Source organism: Mycetomoellerius zeteki, unplaced genomic scaffold (assembly GCF_001594055.1).
Source record: "Mycetomoellerius zeteki isolate Tzet28-1 unplaced genomic scaffold, Tzet1.0 scaffold415, whole genome shotgun sequence".
Classification (NCBI taxonomy): domain Eukaryota; kingdom Metazoa; phylum Arthropoda; class Insecta; order Hymenoptera; family Formicidae; genus Mycetomoellerius; species Mycetomoellerius zeteki.
Window position 1 is genome coordinate 1395423 of NW_017257409.1, and position 26100 is coordinate 1421522.

The 26100-nt window shown below is 30.5% G+C and overlaps 2 protein-coding genes across 2 annotated transcripts in view; both read left to right on the top strand.

Annotated features, from left to right (window-relative positions):
• Nucleotides 1-11310, top strand: part of LOC108726362 (uncharacterized protein DDB_G0287625) — a 20660-nt gene extending 9350 nt beyond the window's left edge. The window contains exons 2-6 of the mRNA XM_018453864.1: nt 6247-6469; nt 6956-7390; nt 7646-8909; nt 9426-10764; nt 11110-11310. Coding sequence (XP_018309366.1) covers nt 6247-6469; nt 6956-7390; nt 7646-8909; nt 9426-10764; nt 11110-11310 — 3462 coding nt within the window. The remainder of the gene's footprint in view (nt 1-6246; nt 6470-6955; nt 7391-7645; nt 8910-9425; nt 10765-11109) is intronic.
• Nucleotides 11311-17457: 6147 nt separating this feature from the next.
• The window catches only part of Fhos (Formin homology 2 domain containing), a 151884-nt gene continuing 143241 nt past the window's right edge, over nt 17458-26100 (top strand). Inside the window, exons 1-2 of the mRNA XM_018453910.1 lie at nt 17458-17653; nt 22130-22484. Of these exons, the coding sequence (XP_018309412.1) occupies nt 22311-22484 (174 nt within the window). The 5' untranslated portion in view covers nt 17458-17653; nt 22130-22310. The remainder of the gene's footprint in view (nt 17654-22129; nt 22485-26100) is intronic.

Sequence of the window (26100 nt, forward strand, 5' to 3'; positions counted from 1 at the left end):
CACGCTCCCGAAGTTTTGCGATTTAATTTGGAAACACCCTGTATATGTATTGTAATATAAATCTTTTTAACATAAACAAATTATGATTCATAAAAACATAGTATTTTAATTTAAATCTTTTATATCAAGCTCCAAAGATTAAGCTCAATAAGCGTATTCGCAGAAAGGAAAATAATATCCAATGTCATACGTATTGACACATAATAACACGTTATTGCTTCCTAGAATTGCGCTTGAACATTATAGATCTCACAAAACGTTAAAACAAGACGACCGATCGATACTTCTTAGTATCGACGACGCACAATCCAGCAACGACAACGTAATGATGAACGATTTATCGGCTCGTAACGCCATTGAGAAGTTTACCGACTTTGAGACTGGACCGAAGAGTTTCAGCCGCAAAACTTCCGGTAGTTTACACGATGCCAGAAGTTTTCCAATTACATGGCAAGCCGTCCAGTTTTCCCGTCAGAACCCATACCCTGACATTTTCCAATCTGTACTCTACCCGCGAAGGAAATCTTTTTACTTGTTACAGGAGAAGGTCGTATTATGACCTGTTATTTATATTATATACGATAACTTGATTGATAATCAATATTTTAAACTTAACGATTATATTTGTCAAAGTATTGTTTAATCGATTCTAAATATGGGCCGGAATTCATAGTCCGATCTTAATCTTAAGTGATATCTTAAGATGCTAATACGGCTCTCCGATTGGTTCATGTACTAGCCTAAGACCATTTTGAATTTTGAGCACCGTCTGTGGATTCCGCTCTTAAAGCTATGAAATATTTATTACTTAGGACATTATTTATAAAACTGCATAATAGCTCGAAGAAAAATAGGGGTGATATTTAACTTCCATAAAAACAGATTTAAATAATTGATTATGTTTTAAAAAATACAATATTTGATTACAAAATTAACAAAAAAATAAGATATTGTAGAATGTATGTAATGTATATATGTACACATTACTTCTTTCTCATAGACTGCTCAGTATTAAAAATTTATAACATATATAATGACAAACTATAGATTAACAATAGAGCTGTAATCAATTAATTAAACAAAATTATTTTGATATCAAGAGAGGCTGTCAGCAATCAACACCCTTAGGGGGCCATATTAGCAAAATGTCATATTATTATTTAATTTTTTTAACTATGCATAACTCCAAATGTATATAGCCAAATAAAATGTTAATATATAACAAACAAGACATTGAAATGTACATATATTTGTGTAATAATACGTTAAAGTTTAAGCAACGGTGAGTTATTGAACTTATAATTAAATAAGTAATCATTAGAATTTGATTTAACAGCAGAGATATTAAGAGGGGTTATTATAATTTATTAGATGTACACTGGCCTTAATACTACCTTCTTCTTTATTTTTCCTAAGCACTGCTAAAATTTCAAGGACGTTTAAGCATTATCAGATATCTTATTGTACAGATAACTTGGCTGCAAAGTGTCAGATTTCTGATTCACAATGTAATAAATTATTTCTAAAATTTCTATTTTGTTTCTTAAAAAAAATTATTTTAGGAGGTTGTTAATAAACATTAACAGAAATTTTTTAATCAGAATAGCTATTTTTAGCTATTTTCTTATATCCGAGAAAAAAATTTTACTACTATAATAATTAATAGTAAATAGAAACATAACTTAAAGTATTTTCTTGTGTTAAGTTTATTTGAAATTAATACATTAATCAATACAGTAATAGTACCTCTGTAGTTTATTATGGCATAAAACAATGTGTTTGTTCTTTTATTTCTTCATTTTCTTATTTTCATGTCAAATAATAATACGGCTTAAATAAAACACATGTAATTTAATACATAATCTGTTGTTTTAATAATTTGCTAATTATTTATGTACGATAAGCATAATTTTTATTTCCATAGTATAATTTAATTTTTTATTTATGTAAAAGTTTATAACTTTGACACAATAATATACAAATTTTGTGCAAATTTACTTTATTCTTCTATTTAAGTAGATGATGTGAATTTATCCATTTATACCAAACCAAATGTCATAGAATAACATAATTTAAATATTTTAAATAATCAATATTAAATCTTATAAGACGTATATGTGAGAAACGCAACCTATAAAAACAAATGCTTTAAACAGTCTAACTGGATTTTATAAGTGCTTGTATAATTCTGTGTGAATTTATAAACTACGTATATAGTGCTTTAATTTAAATAATATTTAAATAATAATAGAAAAAAAGTCGATGATTCTTTTGTCGAAAAAGTTGGTATCATGTAGAATTTACTTTTATCATCACGTGTTTGCACGTGTGGCGAAGCTCCCTGAAATCGCTTCCTCGATTCACATCGTGACGCGCCAAAAATCTTGGCGTGTGCCCAATGTGCGAATCGTAAAATAACAGACCGCTGCGCGTCGTGAACGGCAACCTAATTTGCTTTCTCGTACGATAACTAATGAAAACTACATGTTATATTATGTGATGGAGAGTTAGTTTTATCTATTAAATAATTTATAAAATAATTGCAAAATAAACTACTTAATAACAAGTGTTTAATATTGATATTGGCTTGTTAGAATAATATTAAAATTAATTTAAAGCCAGAATGTGTAAATATATAAATTGCTATCGCAATTATTTGAAAATAGTATTTCGTTAAACTTTTTTATTTTATGAAAAATATAAGATAAATCTTAACAATATGAAAGATTTCATTTTTAGTTGTTTATTAGATATAAAATTATTTTTATATAAAGCATAAAATATTTTTTAATTTATTTATAATGGGTGGTCCAAAAAGGTCAATGACTATTTAAGATCTTAACAATTTAAGAAAACAATTAAGTAACATTTTTGTCCTATCGAGTTTGTGACAGCTGGTTGTGCGTCATAAATTATAATAATGCACCGAGTCGCCGGAGGTTAAATCAGGCTGACACTCTTCAATTATCTGGTCTCCCCTCAAACTGATATTACGATGCATCGGTCGCCCACATCCTCATCAGCGTCATCAAAAATGTACTGCATCATCGCGAATAAAACGTTTCGTCTTTCGTCAGCTTGGATACTTCTTTTAAACAAGTGAAATACTTAAAGTAATAACATGCTAAGTCATGAGAAGAAAAGACCTACCACATTCTTAACTCATATGTTCACATATTTGACGCCATTCGTGTTCAAAGCAGCGTTAGAATTCAGCTTTAAAAATCTTACAAGAATTGAATCATATTGCATTTATATTTGCATTTGATTCAATTATATAATATTTTAAAAGTCCGGCCTTTTGTGTAATTTAAGCAGCTTATTATTATATAAACAGCTGTATTTGTATAGTAATCTACATTTTGTACGAAATACACGACATATAAATTTACTCAGTATTATATTCCAAATAAACATATGCGACGGTTTTTTAAAATTTTTATTAAACGTGATATAAAATTAATTGAATCCAACTTTAAAAAAAATGAAAATTTAATTAATATTTTCAGTTCTATTTTACATGTTTGCTAAACGTACAGATTTAACTGTTTATTTCATACAAGTATTCAATATTTTTTTAACACAATAGAAGTATCTTTCTTCTATTTTATTATTTTTTATATTTTATTTATATTTATTTTATTTTATTAAACAAATACAATATAATATTAAATTCTAATTTTAAATAAAAGTGCTAAAATATTTTCTTTTTGATTCTTTGTGAAAATTTACTCCGACTTGACTTTCTAAACAAGAAGGTACAACACACGAGAAAAATAACATTTAACGATCAATAGTGTACATATGGAGTAATGTAATGCAAATATGACATTGCTACTCTCGTATATTCTGTATAATATGCAATAGTGCGTATACGTACGTACCTATTCGTCCACATGCGATGGTGCGATATCGCGTTGGGCTTTCAAATACTGAACGACTATTTCTCTTGCACTCGTATTCACGTAAACTCAGAAATTTTTGAGCGTAGACGGATATTTCGTGACGTGTATTTCTGCACAATAGTCGAATGCAGATTTTGCAACACAGTACTGTTTTCATCGTTCAAATAACGTAAAAGTCCCTGTATATACGCGCGTCGACGTTAATGCACGTTTCATATTCCAACTAAACTTCTTTCATAAATAGTCGATCTTTAAAGCGACTGAAGTATGTAAATGTGTACGCATTTTGTATCTTTAAAGGCTTTTTGTTAATTGAACAAGTTAAATCTACTTGAGACATGTCATTTCTAAAAAAATAATAAAATTATACACTTATTGCACTTTTTACATTAAATAATTTTTAAAAAACAGTTTATTCAAAGTTGGCCAGGTTAGGGATTCCACGTTTTACATTGACTTTTTAACAAATTAAGGAACAAATATATGTAGGGAAGTAGGAGTATAACGCGGTAATTAGTGCGCAAGTATAATAATAAATTTAATATATATTTTAATATAACTATATCTTCAATTTTTCGTACACGTTTCGAGTTACTTCAAGTCATTCTCAACGAATTAAATAAATTATTACGCTCTCATGTAAGTCATGCAATTCTGGTGTCAACTATCCGCCTCACTACAAAGATTCTTATTTTTTCCATCATGGTTAAAAGATTAATATTTTAATTCAATTTCACTGTAAATTTACCGATTAGCAATAGCATAATTGGGACTGATGTCAATGATTATCCTCTAATTCAGATTTAGAGTTCAAACAATTTATTTTTATAAGATAAGTAATTTAAAAGTTTCCTTACAAAATATTTTTCTGTTTTGTATAATAAACAATTAAAATTTTTTGTATGAAAAGGAACGAATCACATTGTTTCTTGTAGTTTAAATGAGCGTAAATGTGATAATGGTGTTGGATACGACGTGACGAAAGGACTTATCGTTTCCGATGTTGTATAGTGCTTTCGCTCGAAGGAATTGCTTTGACAGTCTTAAGGAATGACTGTCGTAATTCTATTATCTCACCGAATGCCATTAGCATAATAATGAATGGTCTTTTAAGAAGACCCGGTTCGGAAAACAGGTCGGAAGTTTCTCTATAAGTCCATTATTGTGGGTTTTTGCTATTTTCAACTTAATTAAAAGTGAAATTGAAACCGAAACAATTATTTTCCACGCTGCTTGTGATGACAATATAACGAACGTAATAGAAGAGATAATTAAAAAATCACAAAGTTCTATATATTCGCAATTTTTGAAGAAATATAGGCTTCTATTTATGCCACCCGTTATACAAACAAGAAATGCAAAGGTTATTACTCTCTGCCATCTATTTTGAGATTAAGGGTACTTTGCCAAATTTATAAGTATTACATAATTATACAAATTATTATTTTTTGTTTCCATGCATTTCTTCAACTGTGACGTATTCAACAGTCCGTTTTAAATTTTACGGGAATTTACTTTGACTCCCTAATTTTCTTTCTTGCGTTTTTTCTATTTATAGATATTTTTAGATATATAAACACCATCAACAAAACATTCTTAGTAAAAGAATGGATTAATAATAACTTAATCATTTTAGGATGTAGTCACAGAAATTATATCGCATTATATATTATATCGTGTTTTATACTGTATTTCTGATTTTTAAACAGATGCATTAAATTCAGATGATAATTATGATATTTTATAAATGCAATGTTATTCAAAATAACATTTAGTTGTATTTATATTTATATTTATATTTGCTTTAAAGATGATTATATTAATATGAAGATATTAAATTTATTTTTGTTCGTTGAGCAAAAAAATTCTTGATGAAGACATTCATCAGATGCGTCTTCTTGGTAATGCAAACTACGCATTATCCGTATTATCCTCATTATCTTTAATATCCTGAAGCACCCACAGCCCTATTTCTTGCGAATGTCTTATTAGCTTAACGTCTGATCCCTTCTTGTTGTAAACGCAAGAAGTAAATTGATAAATTTTGCCATTACAATCATTAATAATATATTGCAAAATATAAATTAAGTATAATTTAAACAATTTATCAAAATCTTAATCTTCTAAAGTGCTATATAATAATTAATAAAGATGTGAATTTTATTTAAATAAGGTTTTAGAAATTTTGTATAATAGATTTACACTTTTAGGGTAATATTCTAGCAATATAAATTTATTTATAACCATTCGATGATTAAACTACATATATGTAAAGCTCACTTATAAAGTAAGATAAGTAGTCAAAAATTGTACGGCACATGCTTTTCGTTTGTGATTACAGGGTGATACAGGAGCATACAGAAGTAGACCTGGCGTCAGCATCGCCAGCACATTCGGTAGAAATGCTTCCGGTGGAAGTAACCTACCAAGCTGTAGGAGCAGTTATTCCGGAGTCGGATCGAGTTCTACTCGAACCGTTGCCAAGGAACGGGCGCTTGCGGGTTTTGGAGGTACTTTTCTTAAAAAAGATAAGTTCGAGGAGAAACCAGCATTCAAATATTCATGTGAGATATTTATTTGTTTACAATATTTTGTATTGGTCATCTATATTATTTATATATTATTATTTATATGATAAAAAATATATGCTATAATATTTATATTTAAAAATTTATATTTAATTTTGTTTTTTCAAGACTTTGTATTATAAGTATACTATTTTATTTAGATAATATATCTATAGATTATATAATATATACATATATATTATGTAGTAAGTATTTATTTTCTAATTTTACTTACAATAATCAATAACTAAATTGTTGAGAAATTATAAATAATTAATTCTGTTTGCAATATTAGCACTGCACAACATTTTGGTTTCGTAATGCTACTAAGTGTGTGTTAGCAGTACTATATAAAACTTATATCTACAACTAAAAATAATTAGTAATTTCAATATTTAATAATTATATAAAAATGCACACATACATATATTATTCCTTTAGGAGAAATGATGTACACAAGTCAAAGTTTTTCTTAAATCATAGGTACTAAGAATATCGATAAAAGTCGATTGCATTCCGGAAGATCGTCGTCCGAAGACGTGAGGGCGAAAAGTCCGCTATCTGATAGTAGGTCGTCTCTCCTTGAGAAGTACTCGTTCTCAGCTGGCAAAACATCGGAGAGGCCGTCTTCCGTGTTAGACAGATATAACCGACCGGCTTCGCGGGAAAAGAGCAGAGAACCCGAAGGAATATCGAGGTACGGATCCAGCACATATCCCGGATCGAGTTTCGGCCGAAGTTACGGTAACGATGGTAGAACCGAAAAGAAGGATCATCCACCGGTTTCCTATAGAGGATTACGCCCCAATTCCGGAAAAACGTCGCGCGAGCCCAGTCCGGAAGTCGGTGTCAGAAAAACGAATTCTTTCAGAGTCTATTCACGAGCGCCGTCTTACAGTCGTTCAGCTGCTTCGCCTAGTGAGTTTTTTTATTATGTATTATATTATGAATTGAAGAATATATAAAAAATCATATATTTAATAATGAACTTTATGTTTAAACATATAAACTTTAAAAGGATATTTATTGAAATTTGCTTGTGATAATTAATACACTTTGTAAATTTTATAACTCTTGAAAATTCATAAACATTATTATTCTATATAACTTATAACTTATATTTTAAATCTGAGATAAATAAACAACTAATGTTAAAAGAAGTAAATTTTTTAGATACATCCGAATCGAGCTCAACTACAATCTCGACGAGATTTGGCTCGACAGCTGGTTCACGATTTCTTTCATCGCGAAGTGGCAACGAACGAATGCCCACAACTGTAAACTACTCCGCAGGGGGAAGATTTCGAAATTTGAACAATAAAACAACTAATCGAAAAGAAGAAGAAGAAAAAGAAGAATCGAAGTTAGCTATGAAGTCTGACAGAGATAGTCACGAATTGTCAAAAACTACAAATCGAATAGAAGAGAAGGAGACTAACAATAAACTTTCTAATAACGAGTTTGTGACGTTAACGGTAGTGACAAGAGGTACTTCACCGACGCCTCCAGCTTCTTCGTCCTATGTCAGAAATAAACGAGCAGAGATCAACATCGTTCAACAAAACGAAGTGATTAAACATCGAAAACTGGCGGATACTACTGACGAAGAAATACAGTGTGATCAAATGGAAGAACCGTCAAGATTCTCGAGGTATGGTAGCAGTAACAGAGCATCTGGTGTACCCTGGTATCTGGATAAATATTCAGGTGCATCATCAACTGGTAATTCATCTATTTATTCGTCTAGAGGATTTACTAATGCGAGCTCTTCTAGTGGTAGACTTAACAACTTTGCATATAAGAGAATGAATGAAGCACCGAAAAATGAATCCTTTACCAAAGAATTATCGAGTTCAAATCAAGAAATTCATAATTCTGATAATAAAAGTCAAAATGAGAAACATTTTAGTGATTTAAACTGCACAACTAATGACGAGACTTTATCAGCATCCAATGATTTGAAGACATCGTCCAATGGTCAAAATATTCATAGCATAAATAAAGAAGATAGAATTCATGGTAAGGAACGGTGTTGCTGTGGTGCACGAAAGACTGAAACAAACGGAAGCTGCAATAATTTAAGAAGTTCCAATAATCAGAATCTCGCTTTTTATCGCAGAGAAGATTCAATAACGCAGGATTCGCAGGATGCATCAAAATGTGATGAATATAACAAAAACAAACCGTCCCTTTTGCGATTGAAACATACTTCATCAAAGAACGAAGCAAAAATATCTAAATGTTCCTTGAAAACTGAAATGACATCATCGAAACTCAAAGCTTACAATGAAAGAAGAGGTTCCACTTCCAAATCTGATACCAACTCTTCTTCGAAAGAAGAATCTCTTCGAATTGTCGAAGGGCATAATCAAGATCAAAATGAAGAAGTTACTTCTCAAAAGCGTGATACTTCACAAAGAAAAGATTCGACATCGAGGTACGTAAACCTGTATCTCTCCTAATAAAGTTTGTTATTAGACATACATAAAAAAAATTTTTTATATTAATTATATATTGTCAAGAATATAATAAAATTAATTGTAATTTGTTAAATTGCATGTATTTTTATTATAATGTGAATAAATTACATTATATTATTCATCAAAAAGACAAACAATAGGTTTTTCTTTTTGTTAACATTTAACAAATAGAATTTCTGGCATAAAAATATTTCATAAGATATATAAAAATTTTTGAAAATAATTGTATAATATATAAATTTATATTAAATTATACACAAGAACTGAATAGCTCATAGTTATTATTATATGTAATGTAAAAAAGTAGAAAAGATCTAATTACGATGAATGACCTATCTATGACTTTTAAAAAGACGCAAAAATTGATTACAAATCTAGCAGAGAAAAAATGCGCAACTTCAGCAAAAGGTTAAAATTGGTCTGGATTAAGTAACTATTTATTTTATTAATATTTTAATATTTTTTATTAAAAGCGGTTCTTCACAAAGTCGCTCAGCATCGACATCACAAACTCGGAATATATCGACGAAGAATATTCCGCGTCAAATGACGCGAACCAGCTCGTCAGACGGATCTTCTGTAAACATGCCAATTGGCAGATCGAAATCATCGTCAGCTAGTTCGGTGACGAGTCAGGGTATAAAAATAAAAACGACAACGCCGCCATCGCCCGGAAAATCATCCACCGGTTCGATCCCATCGTCAGTGAATCTACGACAAGGCGGTTCGCCGGACGCGCGCGGCAAACCACCTGTGCCGAAGAATGATACTACGACCGCCGCCACGCCAAAGTGCAACGTGGCAGCGAAGTACGTGAACAAGGATTTCCGCAAGTCGACCTTGAACATGGAGAACGGTGACTTATGCTCTAAATATGCGAGAAGAAATAAAAATCAGAGGAACATTTCCGTCAGCTCTCAGGATTCTGAAATGACTTCGAACCATATTCCCCAGACAGTATCTTCGGGATCCTTGACCTCAATGAAGTCCGGACAATCGAGGTTCAGGACTCCGTTTGCAGAATCAAAACCAATGCTTGGCAGAAATAGTTCGAATGGCTCAATTAAATGGGAAGAATCGAAAAGTAGCTCAAAGTCACCTTGCGGAATAAAAAAGAGGCCACCTGGGACGTTCAGTTCCAGCACTAGTAGTCAGTCGACCTCTGTGAATTCCTCCAGCAGCGAGGATGACAATGATCATACTGATAAGACGGGATCAAAACGGAGAAGAAAAAGAACAAAATCGCCTACGCACGAAGTGAAAGGTAAAATCAGTGCGGGATCGTCGAAAACAAGCGTGTTGGCGTCGTCGGCTGATGATATGTCAATGATGACAGAGAAACCACCTAGACCACCCTCTAATTCAAGATCTAAAAGTGATCGTTCCGTGAAGACAGAAGAAGCCAAGTCTTTTCTGATGAGAGCATTAGCGCCAGTAACGAATTTTTTTAAGAATAAGAATCAAGATTCCGATGATACAAATAAATCAGACGGTTGGGTTGAGTCTTTTGAAGAAAATCACGAAGCCAGTAATAAATCAGGACAGCCATCTTCGAAGTCAATCAGTCAGAATTTATCAAAGGATTCTAGCCTCACTAATTCCCAAAAGAGTGACGGGGTAAGAGGAAATAATATGAGGGTTCAACATCAGTCTTCTGGCGAAAAGCCATGGTGGTTGGATCCAAATTCCGATAATGTTCCCGAGGGAGTTCAAAGAGCTAGTCCATGGAATAATGACATTAGTCAAGACACAACGGTTAGCACGGCTTTACCGGATGACGGTAAGTTAATTACATCTACATATATACATAGAGCAAGCTATTTAAATATATAAGGCCATGTGCTTAATTTATATTTCCAATCATATTTTGTAAAATAATATGTATGATAAAAAAATACAAATTATTATTTTATTATTATTATAAAAATATATAAATTATTATCATTTTTTTTTAAATTTACTGTTATTGCAATATTTATGTATATTTAAATGCATAACAGTATGATTAATTAATTAACATCAGATTTAAGATTCGATTACCAACATTTAATTAATTAATTAATTTTTTTTATAGATTATTCACAATGTTTAGCACTTTTAATGTAAAAGTGTTTTTAAATGCTTATATTTATTATGTTATTTTTTGTGTATTGCCAGGAAAATATAAACTTAAAATTTGGCGACAAGGATCAGAAGAACATGCCTGGTGGTTGGACGATGTTGCAGCAGAGGAAACAAAAAAATCACCCTCTCCGTCTTCTGTTTCGAGACGGGGATCCAGTCGAGGTAGTTTTCGGTCAGCTGATCGACGAAATCGCATCAGGCATCAGCAGTCCGGTGAACGAGCGTGGTGGATGAGTGACGATCCTGAAAACGTTCCGGAGGGCATTGAAGTAATTCCAGTGGCGCCTGCTGATAGTCAAAGTACCGACAATTCTATTGATAACGAGAGCTTTTACTCTTCAAAACCGCTTAAGAAAATTCGACATATCGAATCTGGGGAGAAGGCATGGTGGATGGACAGCTCCTCCAACGTTCCTGACGGAGTCGTTAGGATTCCCGTAGATATTCCCAACAGCACTTCCGACTCTTCCGAGTCATATGAGAAGATCGATATCGGCATTAACCCTGAACCTGAGACATGTGTTAAGAGAAACCTCTCTAGATTTCCCATCGAATTTCCACCACCACCATCCGAGCCGTTAGGAGATCGTGCTAGTCCAGAAGGGGTAAGATTGATCGTCGTATTACATAACATTCATTATCTTCTAGCTTTATACGTCATTCTGATAATAATTTTGTACAATCTAATAAATCTCTGATTATAAAAGATTATAATAATCCAAAAGAAAGAGAGATAAGTTTATGAAGCTTATTTAAGCTATCAATAAAGTATGTTGACATACAATCTACATTATTAAGATAAGAAAAATATAAATATCCTTTTGGTTTATATTTACTTATAATCAATTATTGAAGGTATTAAATTTCTCAAAATAACTTGAACAATTGAGTAATAAAGTTATTAATGTCCGAAAATAAAATAGCTGATGACTATATGGGTAATTAATCGCGTAAAGAAAATAGCATTAACCATTGAATCTTGCATTTCAATCAATAATACTACTTATTCCTTCATTCTTTTTTATTGTTTTTCTATTCATTATTGCCTATTAAAAATAATTAACAAATGTTATCGCACTAATATTATAGCGCTATTTTATTCATTACATCTTTATAAAAAATGAAATAACTAAGTACGAAAAGATAAAAGAAATATTATTAATACTCTTGATAAATATTATTAATACTCTTGATAAATATTATTATTAATAAATAGGAAATTCTTGAGTTCATTGCTTTTATTGCAGGTCGAAAATCCGCCTGATCCGCCAGATAACTATGGGGGAAGAAAATCTCCTTATGATAATGTACAATCGACACCTCGAAGATTGCCACCGCGAAAACGACCCTCTACATTGCCTTTATTTATTGGCGGCCATACTGATATCGATGACGTGCTCGGTGATACTGCTATGCTGTGCCACAGCCCAGTTCTCTCCCGTGTTCGTAAACAGGAACGTGTCGAAGAGGGTGAGGCGGGAATAAATTTAGCGTCACTTAGCGATCGATGCTATCGCACCCAGTTTATACAGTATCAGTCGGATTATCCGATGTATCGAATAGAGCTTGACAAAATGGATCCGGTTAAATTTGTTATGTAATATTTTCTCTTTTAAAACTAGTGGATAAAAAAGAAAATCGATGCATTATTTGAAAATCAGGATATCTCCGGAAAATAATTTTTGAAAAATATGGACAAAGCAGTTTGAAAAGATCTCGGAAAAAATACGTTTGTAACACTTTAATTAGACTTATATTTTTATATGCATAAAAAGAGTTCAAGTTATATCAATAAAATTTCTTAACTTTTTAATATTTCTAAGTATTATGTGATAAATTAAATAATATAACATTTTAGATGTACAGAGATGTATGGTAAAATATTTTAATATTATGTATACATTATTACAGACATTTCTGAAGACAATTCGGAATGTGAAGAAGTTGATGCAACCCAGGTGATTATTCATGACGGCACACTAAAAACACCAGCGATTCAACGAAGAAATCGGTATGTATAATAATAGCTGAACATTAGTTTGACAGTTATTTATAAATTGCATATACACGATATCTCTAAAAATGGGCAATCTCTCATAGAGATATAAATCAGATAAAAATAATCTTGTAAGTTTCTATAAATCTTTTTCCTACGACGCATTATTGCCGAGATATTCTTTAAAGTTATGATTTAAAAAGCGTTTTTGTTAAATAACTTTTATATTACTCTTTAAATGTTGATAATTTGTAATTATTATCTTTATATTGAATAAAAATCTTTAAAATAATGCGACAGAAGTTTTTTGATCCCACGTCGAAGAATTAGAGGCAGATCATGTTCAATCCTATTAAGCATCAAAATTACATAAAAGGGAAAGCTTTTCTTAATTTTTAAATATTTTTCTTAATTTTTCATATTTTCAAAAAAGATATTCTTCATTTGTTTCGAAAAACTAATCCTTTTTGAAAAAAAAAAAAAAACACATTTAGGTAATCAGTGGAAGGTAGACAATAAAATAAATTTGCATAATTAGATTATTCAAAATGAAAGACTAATATCTCTTTTTAAATATGAAAAAATTTAAAAGATATTTGAAAATTAACAATACTTTTTGCTTTAAAGTTTTAGTGATTAGAAGGCTTAAAAGTAATCCGCCTTTGGTTTTTTCACCGATGTGGTATTAAAAATTCTATACTATTTTAAAGATTTTTATCTAATATAAAAATTATTACAAATGATCAATACCTAAAAAGCAGTATGAAAGTTATTTAAGAAAAATGTTTTTAAAATTTTTATAAACGGATATTTCAACGGAGATGTCATAGAGAAAAAAAGTTTTTTTTATAGAAGCCTACGTTTACATCTGATCTGCATGCTTATAAAAGATTGCGCATTTTTTTCAGAGTATATTGTATATGTATTATATGCATGTAATTTAATTGCATAGATTAATAGATTTAATTTTTTTCTTTTCAGAGATAATAAGAGAATTCAACCCGATGGCTACATTCCGGTGAGTTTTGTTATATATTTTTATTGCATGCTGATGTGAATAGATTTTTTTCTTGCTTGTGAAAAAAAGCGAGATGTGATATTTATTATTATTAATGATCTGTGTATAAGCAAGAAACAACAAATATAATAATAAATATAATAATAAATATAATAATAAAGTTAAAAAATTAAAGAATAAATGAAGTGTTAAATTAAAGAACAAGTTTATCAAAAATTTTTTTAATAGTATAGTTATTAATAAATTACTAGAATACTGTGTGTGTGTGTGTATATAATGTTAAATATATTGTAACATAAATAATAAAATTTTTTAAAAGTAATATTTCGCGGAATCTAACATTTTTTTTTTCAAATTTACGCTATTTTTCGATATCTCACACAACTTTTTTAAATCTTTATTTAATCTTTACATTGAAATTCTTTTTAAACATCAAGGAAAACGTACAACAAAATTATAATTTTTAATAAAAGAATTATTAGTAAATATGTAACGTGTATTATCTTCATTTAAATCATAAATATTCTCTTGAAGATAGCTGCAATATGTTTACTAAAGCTGGCAGAAAGAAGAGAACACTCTTTGGAGTCTCCTTTTCATTGGGTAGTAACTAGTTAAAACGTTAAAAGTTAAAAAAAAAGTTAAAAAGTTAATAACTTTTAACTTAACTTAGTTAATTTTAAATGCATTAAATTTTAACTAAACTAAGTTACTTTTAAACATTAACTTTTTAACTTCTTTTTAAGTCAAACATTTTTTTAATCTCTTTTAAATACCTTAGAAAAGTAATAAAATGTAATAAGACTAAGGGCGCGTATATTCGTAATCCGTTCATATTTTAAGACCATCTTAAGTAATTTCTTAAGATGTGCTAATACAGCCCTCTGATTGGCTTATGCATTATGTCATAAGCCTTAGTCCGGATCTACAATAGGTAGGTTTTAAGTTTTAAGTCATAAGAAATTGATCAATTACAGTCGAATGCGAGGAGAATATTTGACTGTAATTGGTCCATTTTTTCTGGCTTAAGACTTATTAAAAAGTAAAAACCTAAAAAATTATGTTATATCATATGTAAATAAAAAAATTAAAAATTTAATTTACTTAATAATCTATATTGTAGTTGTTATTTAATCTCATTTTAAGAAAAATTAGGACATTTTGACCTCAAAAATAATTTTTTTTGAAACTAACTGTTTTTAACTTAAGTTAATTCAATATCAACTTAACTTTCGTTAAGTTAATTTTTTATTCCTTCAACTTTTAACTTAACTTTATTAATTTTAAAGCCGTCAACTTTAAAGTCTTTAACTTTATTCAATTAAAAAAAACATTAACTTACCCAACCCTGCTCCTTTTTAAATTATGCATTTGTATTTATTACTTCAATACTTTCATTTTGGTGAGCGATACACAAACAATAGAGATAGCTGGACTATATCGAGAAAGTCCCTAAACAAGAGTCTACAAGAGGATAGATAAGATCAAGAATAGTGGAAATGCACGCGACACTATTGTTTCCCGCGAGGGTTACACAAAGAGTGTCTTGCTACTGCAATTTTTCATATAGTACATCAAGCAGTTTCAACAAAGGAACCTTACTTACTTGAGTACTTACATCACCTTGCGCACATTGTTTCGATTATTAATTACTCAACATAATATTGTCGCAATTTTTACTGAGTCTCTAATTCTAATATTAGTTCTTGTAATAAATAAATAAATAATTATTACATTTGTTAAGAATAATTAAAAATCATTTTTGTAATATATCTTCTGTTATACATATGTATATACATAGGTATATTATAATCAGATTTGAATTTAATTAATTCACAATTTTTTTATTGCAATATATAACTGGATAAATATATCTATAGCAAACGAATTATATCTTACATATATTTTATGTTTACAGTTATGAGACAATTTATATATTTATAAATTTACAGTTATGAGACAATTTATAAATTTAATATATTTATTAGCTTATTAAAATTTGATGCAAACTTCTTTTGCACTATTTAATTGGGATTAATTTTATTCATTACCCACATATACATACATATATACAGAATTTATTAAAGATAGTCGGGACTGTGTATGTGAATATTTTCAATTGGTTTCGTTGCATATTAATGAGTATCCTTTAATATGATATAGAAGCATTTGTAATTGATCATTTCGTTCAAAATTATGTAGAAATCACTTCTATTTTTATGATGTGCGAACTACTATTGTGAGTGGAACGATAGCATTCTCTCACACAATGAATCCCCCTCCATCACGTAGGCTCGACATCTGCTTTCATGCCATTCGAGATCCCTATGGGGATACGTAGCCGTGTATAGTCGCTCACATTTCCATATTTTTCATTACTTTAATGATATAAATTCATTATATATATTCATTACAGCAAGATTAAAAATATAGCGGGCAAGAGTACGTAACATACTCTTATACAGTCTCCAAAGCGTAGCGTATTCTTATTGTTAGTCCTTAAATGACATGTAATGGAGTTTTCAAAAAATTTGACAAGTACAGTTTACACAATAAAATGAAAGAACTATATTGTATATTATTTTATAAACAAGAAAAGATTTATTCTTTAACTAACAATAAAATGTCTGATTGTTAGGAGTTCTTCCTTGAAACATTTAAAACCTCGAGACAAAGAGTTAATAACGTTAAAGAATAATAACTGATAGAGAGAATATCAACTTACCTCTAATTTTCAGGCATAAACAAACAATATAATAAATTTCCTGTAACTTAACACTGATAGATATTTCCATATAATATAATGATGCCAAGTGAATTTTTGTTGCCTATATCGAAATATTAATGATGCCTCCCATCGCCATAGCAGCCCTTGTTTAAAATTCTTAAAGTTTGCTACATAATAAAAAGTTTTAATTTTCGGGAAATTGTTTGGCACTTATTTTGATAGAGATACGTCTGTAAAGAATGATTCTTTTAAGAGAATTAAAGTAATAAAATTCTTTCATCATGTATTAATAAAAAATTAAAATAAAGATTTCAAATGCATTTATCTTATTTTAAGAAAGAGACAAGATAATAAAAGCAAATATAATTACTAAATGTTGTTTTCTACGATCGCAGAGTATAACAAATATAACACTTTAAAAAAATTATTTATTCTACATATATCTTTAACTCCATTGAAGCGTGCAATAAATTACAGAAAAATTATAAATTTGTAGTTCGTGAAGATTATGTTTTATTTGAACACATCGGTTCGGGGTGCGCACCACGTGAACGAGAGAGGGGTTCGACCGCGCGGCGGCGGCACTGTCGGTCGACGGCGACAGGTGTCTGCGGCACGTTCAGTGTCGCGACGGCCGCTCTCGAGGTAAGGCATGTTGTTGCGCGTCGCGTATTAACGTACGTATATATTCGCGCTGCTTCGACATATCCTCTTTTCATCTATCGCGCGTGTGTTCATAATCTTACTTCTCGTACCGCGCTTTCCAACCACGCGGTTTCCGGCACGCGTTTCCGTTGTTCGCGTCGGCGGCGGAAGTGCGCGTGTCACCCGAAAGGTGAGTTCTTTCGCTTCGCGCAGACTCCGTGATCCCGAGCGCGCGCGCTTTCATCTCGCGCAGCGCATGGGGACCCTTGTCGCTACCCGGCTAGCCTTTCGTTCTCGCTTCGAAGGACCTCTCTACGGATTATGACAAAAGTTGAACGGAATTCGCTAATACTTTCCAATAGCTTCGTTTCATTGTATTCAGTAATTATATTAGAGTAAGAATAAAAAGCACGTAGGAACTCGGTTTGTTATTTTGCATTTCGAATTGAATCGTGGAGCAATCAAACGCTTATTTGATTTTGAAAAACTATGAAAGATACACAAGAACTATGAGATACAAAAATTACAATACTGCAAGATATTACAAAAAAAAATATAAATTTCCGAAGTTAATTGTATATATATGTGATGATGGTTTTTATAAAATATGCAGTTAGATATGTTTATATTTTTTAATATATATTGTTAGAACTTATTGAAAAACTGGTGTCTGAATACATGTCTTATCAGTAATTCGTGAGATAAGGGTTTGTTAATAAAAATTTTAATAAAAAAATTAAACAAAACGTGAAGAGTAAATATTGGATTGTTTAGAAAGAAGAATACAGTAAATAATTTTGCACAAAAGAAGAAGGTAGATATATTTACTTAACTTAGAATACTCCATATTTGACATGAAAGATCTTTTGTTTTCATTATGAAGTGTGTGTGCGTACTTCATATTTCGAAGCACGTGCTTACAAATATTTTTTTGTAATATTATCATAACACGTGCCGGTAACTAGTTTGATAGAAATATTTGTATATAACTGACTTATATTAGTAGCAGAAAGATTTTAGAAAGTTCTGAAGTAAAACAAAGAAATATAAATGTTTGTTGATGACGTGTTTGTAATCATAGTATCAATTGTTACATAAATTAATTAAAATTAGCAACTGAAATCTTTGAGAATGATACTTCGATCTTTAAGCAATAAAGATTTTGGAGCATCTTAAATTTCATGTTTTCGTTTTATCGTTATCTGTGTATTTACAATCAAAATGAAAAGTTATAAATAACGATTATGAAATTTTTATGTTTTGATTTTTAATTCTCAATGATATTGAACTACTTTTAATTGTATTGCATATTGAAACTTTATTGCATTTGATGTATCAATAGACGCGATTTAATCTAACCGAAACGTTTTAGCGTAAATATCGCATAGTTGATGGAACTTGGATCAGTAATTTTCTCGAATGTCACTCACCTCGATTGGTTCTGGCTCAGCCGCTCCTGAAGGACATTATTTATTTCGGATGTCAGTTAGCGCTTTCAAATGAATCCGGTTCACGTTCACTGCTCTGTCATACTTTTTTTTAGTCGTTCATCTTTCGATCTGTCTTATACGAAATTTTTACATGATCATCGGTGATATAAATAATTTAAAAACAGACATGTTGTAGATTCGCTTGAAAAGTCATTTATCATCTTTTAGCGATTTGCAATTTTGATCAATAATTCCATGATATTTCAATATTTGGATCTAACGTGATAAAAAATTATGAAGTTAAAAAAAGAATTACATTATTAAGATATTTTGAAATGAGGTGTTTAATGAATATAAATCTAAAAAATGCACCAAAATGTTATTCAGACGTTGAAGTATGATTTTCGAAGATTTCGTTATAAAAGCAAATATTCCAAAAATACGATATTCTAAAATATAGTAAGACACAAGGTTTAAATATTTACGGTATTAAAACGTATCTGCGTTTGTGTGTGATCGAGTGCTTGAAAATACTATAAGTACAGATAAAATGTGATATCTCGATTCTTGAGAAACACACTTAAAACGCCAAAAGACATGACATTCCGAAGGGCGGATTTGTTGATTCAGGCGAGTTTGGGAATTCTTGCGAGTTCGATCTTGCGCGTCGCGATCGCATCTTGATCATGAATCTTTCGTCGACCACAACTGCGATTACATTCGTGGCATGGCGCAGACTCGTTTTCCCTTCTAACTCCCTCTTCGACATATTCCTTCACTCTCTTTCTTCCTCTCCTCCATTTCGTTTTTCTTCTTTCGTTCATCTCTCTGTTCCTCTTTGTCTTCTCTTCAATTTCTCTCTCTCTCTCCCTCCCTCCCTCTCTCTCTCTCTCTCTTTCGCCCACTACCTTTATCTGTACTCTTTCAGCTTCTTTCTTTAAGCCGGTTCGAAGAAGGCTGGCCCATTTGCAACAAAGAACAATGCGAGAGCAAAAATGACGAGACGGGTCGGCACACAGTGATAATGACAGTTCGCCAATTCATTTTGCGCGTTTGGCGCCAATTTTCTTACAAGTCTGTGATGTCGTAAGGAAATCTATGATGCGTGATAGATCATGTCGCATAGGTCCCGACTACATAATTTTTTAAATTTTTACTAATGCTCGATTAGAAAGGATTTAGTCCTAAATATTTTTCTTCATATGTATGTATTTCTTTTTATTAAATCCTTTACTTAATTAAAAAATATTAAGACATATATTGAATAATATCTCTATATTATTTTCGAATTTATTGATGTAGGTTTATAAATAAAAATAGTGATAAAATTTGTTTAATCGAAACTCATAATAGTCGACAACAGGAAGAAATATTTTCGTTATATTAGTTTATTTCATTAAAAAAAATTGTCTTACAATACAATATTTTCCTGCTAGTAAGTATATAATAACGTGATGGCATGCGAAAACCGGTATGACGCTTTTTCATAAGTAACTATTTCTTCTCGCGCACCCGGTATAATCGTGACACGTTGCAACGGAGATATCGTAGCTAAGGGATTTAGATTTTTGAAGTTTCGTTAACTACAAGCAAGCTATTACTACATCGAGTAGCTACAACATTCCGCTACATCGAACTTTATGTAAACCTACCAGCAGATGTTCGAGTGATATCGATACTTCGATAATCGTTCGTTAGGTAAAGCAATCTCCACTGTTATTGTGTTTCGCGAAAATATTATACCTACAATGACAATTGAAAGTTATTTCATATTATATGAAAAACGTATTTTTAATTTTTAAATTGATGTAGTAAATAATTAACAGAACCTGTTTTATATTATTTAAAATATAAAAACTTAAATTGAATAAAAATTAGGAAATTAAACAGAAATTAATTTAAACATTATATAATTGCATTGCTTTTGTAAATTAAAACTATAAGTATTTTGTGTCTTGGATATGATTGGTTTAGTTGAATACATATACTAGGGATGCACCGGATGTTCGAAAAGTATCCGGTATTATCTGGCACTTTTTTACTATCCGATCGGATAGCCGGATATCATTAGTATCCGGAAATATCCGGAATAATATTAATATCCGATAATTGAAATTTTATATCATTAAATTGCTGATTTATTATTATATAAATGTTTTAGAAATGAGTATGCATATTCATAATGCCATATTAATATCGTATATATTGTTGCAAAATTACAATTCTTTCTTTTTTAGATGACAGTTTTCCGAAATCCGGTCGGATATCCGGAAAATATCGGATATCCGACTCGAAGAAATTGCCTTCTCGGATATCCGATGTTGCATTCTATCCGGATATCCGATATTCGGTATTCGGTAATTTTACGATCCGATGCATCTCTAACATATACATTTCATATAAGTGCGAGAAGAGGATACGTAAATAACGTAATAAATTTATTTTCTTAAATACGTGAAGCCTTGAATGGAGGCATGAGAGCATACCTATTGGTTTTCTGCTTTGAGTTAACAAATCGATAAGCGAGTGAAAGGAAACTCGAAGGTCAACGACCGTTTGAAAACGACGTGGACACCAGTTGCATTAACGATGATGACTGCAGTCCTAGATCGTTATAATCCTAACGCTGCTACTTTCACGGGTACTTTATGCGCGCTTTCTGTCGCGGTTCCTACGTGCTTGAAAATCTTTCTGCGATTGGTAGATTGCGCAGAAAATGAAAGCGTAAGAATAGAAGCAGATAGACATATCCATGTATCCGTAGAGAGAGCTATCCGATCGTTTGTCGTGATCATCATATGATCTAATACTGTTTAAAGAAAGTAGAACAACGATGAAATATTTCTGTAGTATTGAGATATTTTATCTGAATTAAAAAAAATTTTGGATATCAAATTTTTCTTATACTTTATAAGTATTTTTTGTTTATTACGTCAGTATTTATTTTTATATATATATACATGTATATATGAACAATTTTTCTTTACAACAATTTGATTTTCAACATGCATAATTTATTTAATTACTGTTACTACAGAGAAAGTTTATAATTTCTAATATTAAGTAATACATATCTCAAATGAAAAGAAAGAAATTTTGAAGATAGTAATTTTATTATTTTTCGAACGACTGTCATTCATAGAACGATGCATTTTGAAGTCTTAGCAAGAACTAAAAGCAAGCGTAATCGGCAGTGAACAGGAGACAGAAAGTAAAGGAACGTTTTCTTGTTTCAGCCGACAGATCGAATCGAAATAAATCGGCAATACGACAAACCGGTTCGCGCATCGCGTGAGTGCGCCACGGCGTGCGCACACGATCGTAGTGTGTACGTGAAGGGGGCAGGGGGGTGAACCTTATCTTTTTTGGGGGACGAAAAATTGCGAACAGTCCTGGCCGTCCCCGCGCCGGGAAGAAATGTATCGCCAGATGTTTTTTACGTGCCAAGTGCAGTACCTCAATGACGTCGATCCGTTCAGTTATCCAACCCTCTATCCGGATGTTAACCCTCCTGATCACACCTTCAGCGCGACCTTGCCGCTAATCAATCAGCTTGCCGCTGTGCATCGGCTCCTTCGGGCACCTCACAGGGTAAGTTATTTTGTTCCCCGATCTGTATTATTTTATCACTAATCTACGATCGAGTTGAACAAATGTCTGAAACGCAAATACGTTTTGCGTGGTAAAGAAATTCGTAATTATTCTTCTCGGGGTTTTTGAAGAAAGATTCTTAAAATATCTTAGATTGTATAAAAAGTGTATTCTTATATATTATGAAATTAAATATAAAAATTGGAATGATCAATTGATATCGATACTTAATTCTTTCCTGAAATATCGTGGTTTATATAAATATAAAATTATTGTAAAAAAAAGTTGGTATATCGTTAAAAATGAAATTATATCTTATTAAATTTGCAGTTAAAATAAAAATTGGAAATTTCAAATTTTAATTTTATGTTTCTTGCGGAATATGTGATATTTACTATTGATTCTGCAACTTTTGGAACCAAACGTTTTAGGATAAAAGCTTTGCGAATTAATTAGTTTACCCAGGGATTAATTCAGCCGCTTAGTATTAATGAGTTAAGTTTTTGTTCTACGAAACTTTGCACTTCCTTTTCTTCTTCTTTTTTATCTTATGATTACTTAAGTAAGAATTCATTTAAGCGAAGACGAATCAAGATATTATGGACGTAAATTTTATTATGGTTGAATTTATTAAGGAAAATGTCTAGTAGTGAAGTTGGATTACTCTTTTTATCAAAAGTTTCCACGGTTTGTGCATATATACTTAATATTACGTATAGGGCTACAAATTCTTTATAAATCGCACAGATTTCATTAGCTGTTCGATTGCAGCAAAATGCTTATGATTTGCTATTACTAATTATTTAGTGCGCAATATTTGCGCGCGCTCACTCAATGTGTGTGTGTGTGTGTGTGTGTGTGTGTGTGTGTAGGTGTAATAAATTATATTTATCACATAAATTATATTTACCACATAAGTTGAATGATTTCAAGATGAATACTTTCAAATAAAGAAAAATTCGACGATTTCCCAACATTTTTTAATTTAAGAATGAAACGAGAAATAATTTGCAAAGTTAACGCTTAGTCCTTCGTATAATTGTTTTTCGTACAATGATACGAAATTCATGCTTTAAAATTTATTATATTAATAATTTGATATTGGAATTACGCCCGCATAAATTATTACAAATTAGTATTATTAAAATCTTCCATTTGAAGAATTTCTTTTCATATGAAGAAATATATTCGCAGCATTATAGGATTAATCATAACTTCTGTAAACCTTTTCTGTATACTTGAATGATTTTTCCAGTTGAGAATATTCTCTTTGAATATTATTCATTGGATGATTAAAGAACACTGTACAGTCGTAATTGCACTTTAAAAAATTAACACGGGCATTTGAAGGGACACAAAGTGTGTGTAGAAATATGTACAATTTTATATCAGCAACGTGACATAATTATTCATAATCTCTTCCGTGTTATAATATTTGTCAAATCCTGGAAAAGGCAGAAGATAATGTGTAACTTTTATTTTTAATTTTGACTTTGTTGCATATACTAGAAATATAATTTGCATTAGTAAGTTAGTTACTAATATAAAAGTAGTAAGATATGTTATTGTACAGAGCATTCTCTGAGATTTTAACACCGTATTATGGATATGCAATTTCTCTGGCTAAAATTTAATTGGATACCATTATATCCTCGCAAATTCTGAATCTCCAATATTAAATCTCGTTAAGTAAGTCTCATAATTAAATTTTCATTGAGTTTACTTGGAATTAACTGAATAATACAATTCTGCTGTCATTTAAAGCTTAATTCGGCAACATATAATAACTATTATTATTACAAATCTGTTGTTAAATTTCAGTAAGTTTTATTAAGAGAAAGATTAAATTTTAATGTCTAATAATAATTATTATTATACGTTGCTGAATTAGACTTTAAATACTAACAAAATTAATTCCAAGTAAATTCAATGAATGTTTAATTACGAGACTTGCTCAATGAGATTTAATATTAGAGATTCAGAATTTGCGAGGATATAATGGTATTCAATGAAATTTTGGCCAGAGAAATTGCATATCCATAATAAGGTATTGAAATTAGACAAAAATAGGATAATGAGTGTAGTAGTCACAGAATGTGGCACGTGACTTTTTTGTTTGGCTTCGTCATCGTTTCTGGGACGGTTCCTTCATAACTATCGTACGTGAGTACAGTTAAATACTGCTTGCTGCGTTTAAACCTTAGCCTTGGCTACCTTCCTGATTGTACATTCTGACCCAATTGTGCTGTCCTGTCACAATGTTTTCCCAGAAGAGCTCTGGCAATTCAATCCTTCCACATTTGAGATATTCTTAAAATATACTTAGACGATTAAATCTCCCGAAAATCTTCGAACGGAAGTCAATAACAATTTTGTAAAAATCTGTTTTTTGGTCAAACTTTTATTGTTCTAAAATACAAAAAGGGAAGTTATGTATATTTACAAAACAAACGTATTAATATTTATATAAATAAGAAATAAAATTATTTTAGAATCAAATTAATTTTATATAGAGGAAAGTCGCCGATACTGACATAGGTCTCCTAAAGTGACCCTCTTATTTCTCAGAAACTAATTATTGCACTTTATTAATACTAATAAAATCATGATCTGTTTAGCTAATTAAAGAAGTACAAACTCATAATTCGTATGTTTATGGTTTCTATACCAAATCAGCTAAAAACGAATTCTACGAATGCGAAAATAAAATTCTTACGATTTTTTTTGCAAATTGAATGGTTTAAATAATAGTGATTATATTATTGATAATATTACGTCATTTTAAATGCTTGTAATTTCCGAAATCATTTTTATTTATATTATTTTTTCTCTTAGTCTTTTCATAATACGATTTTAAATTTAAAATTGGGGTGCATAAACCGCTACACTTGTCCGTAAAACAGACCATGAGCTAACTTAATCTTTGTAATGTTGCTTTATAGTGTCAAATAAGTTTATTGAAGTTGAAGGCATATATGGAAAAATTCTTGAAAAACTATCGCATTACATATTTGTATCTTGCAGAACAGTATAAAATAAATATGCATATAATTCAATAAAAATGTTTTATAATGACGTAAAAAGATTCTGAAAAATCTTATATATATTCACTTGTAGGTACTTTATACAGATAATGCTTGTAAAATAAAAAGAATATGAATACATTACTGCCTACTGTGTCAGTTGTAGAGCCCATTTTGTCAGACGCTCATTTTTGCTTACCTTACGAAAAAAATTAATTATTGAAAAATTGCAAATAGTATTATAAAAACTGCTTATACTATCTGGTAGAAGACACTTTTCAGTTTGTAGTTACGTTTTTAAAGTTTTATTTTTACCTTTTGTTTAAGAAATATTGTCTAAAAACGAAGTGATACGTCGGTATCGGCGACTTTCCTCTACATATACCTATATATATATATATACTGAGAAAAAAATATCTTAATTTTAAAGAAATATTTCTTTGCTTATATTCAAACAAATTATTACTTTGGATCAATGAAGATTTCTTTGAAATTAAGATATTTTTTTTACTTTAAAAAACATTTTAATTTCAAAGAAATTTTCATTGATCCAAAGTAATAATTTGTTTGAATACGAGCAAAAAAATATTTCT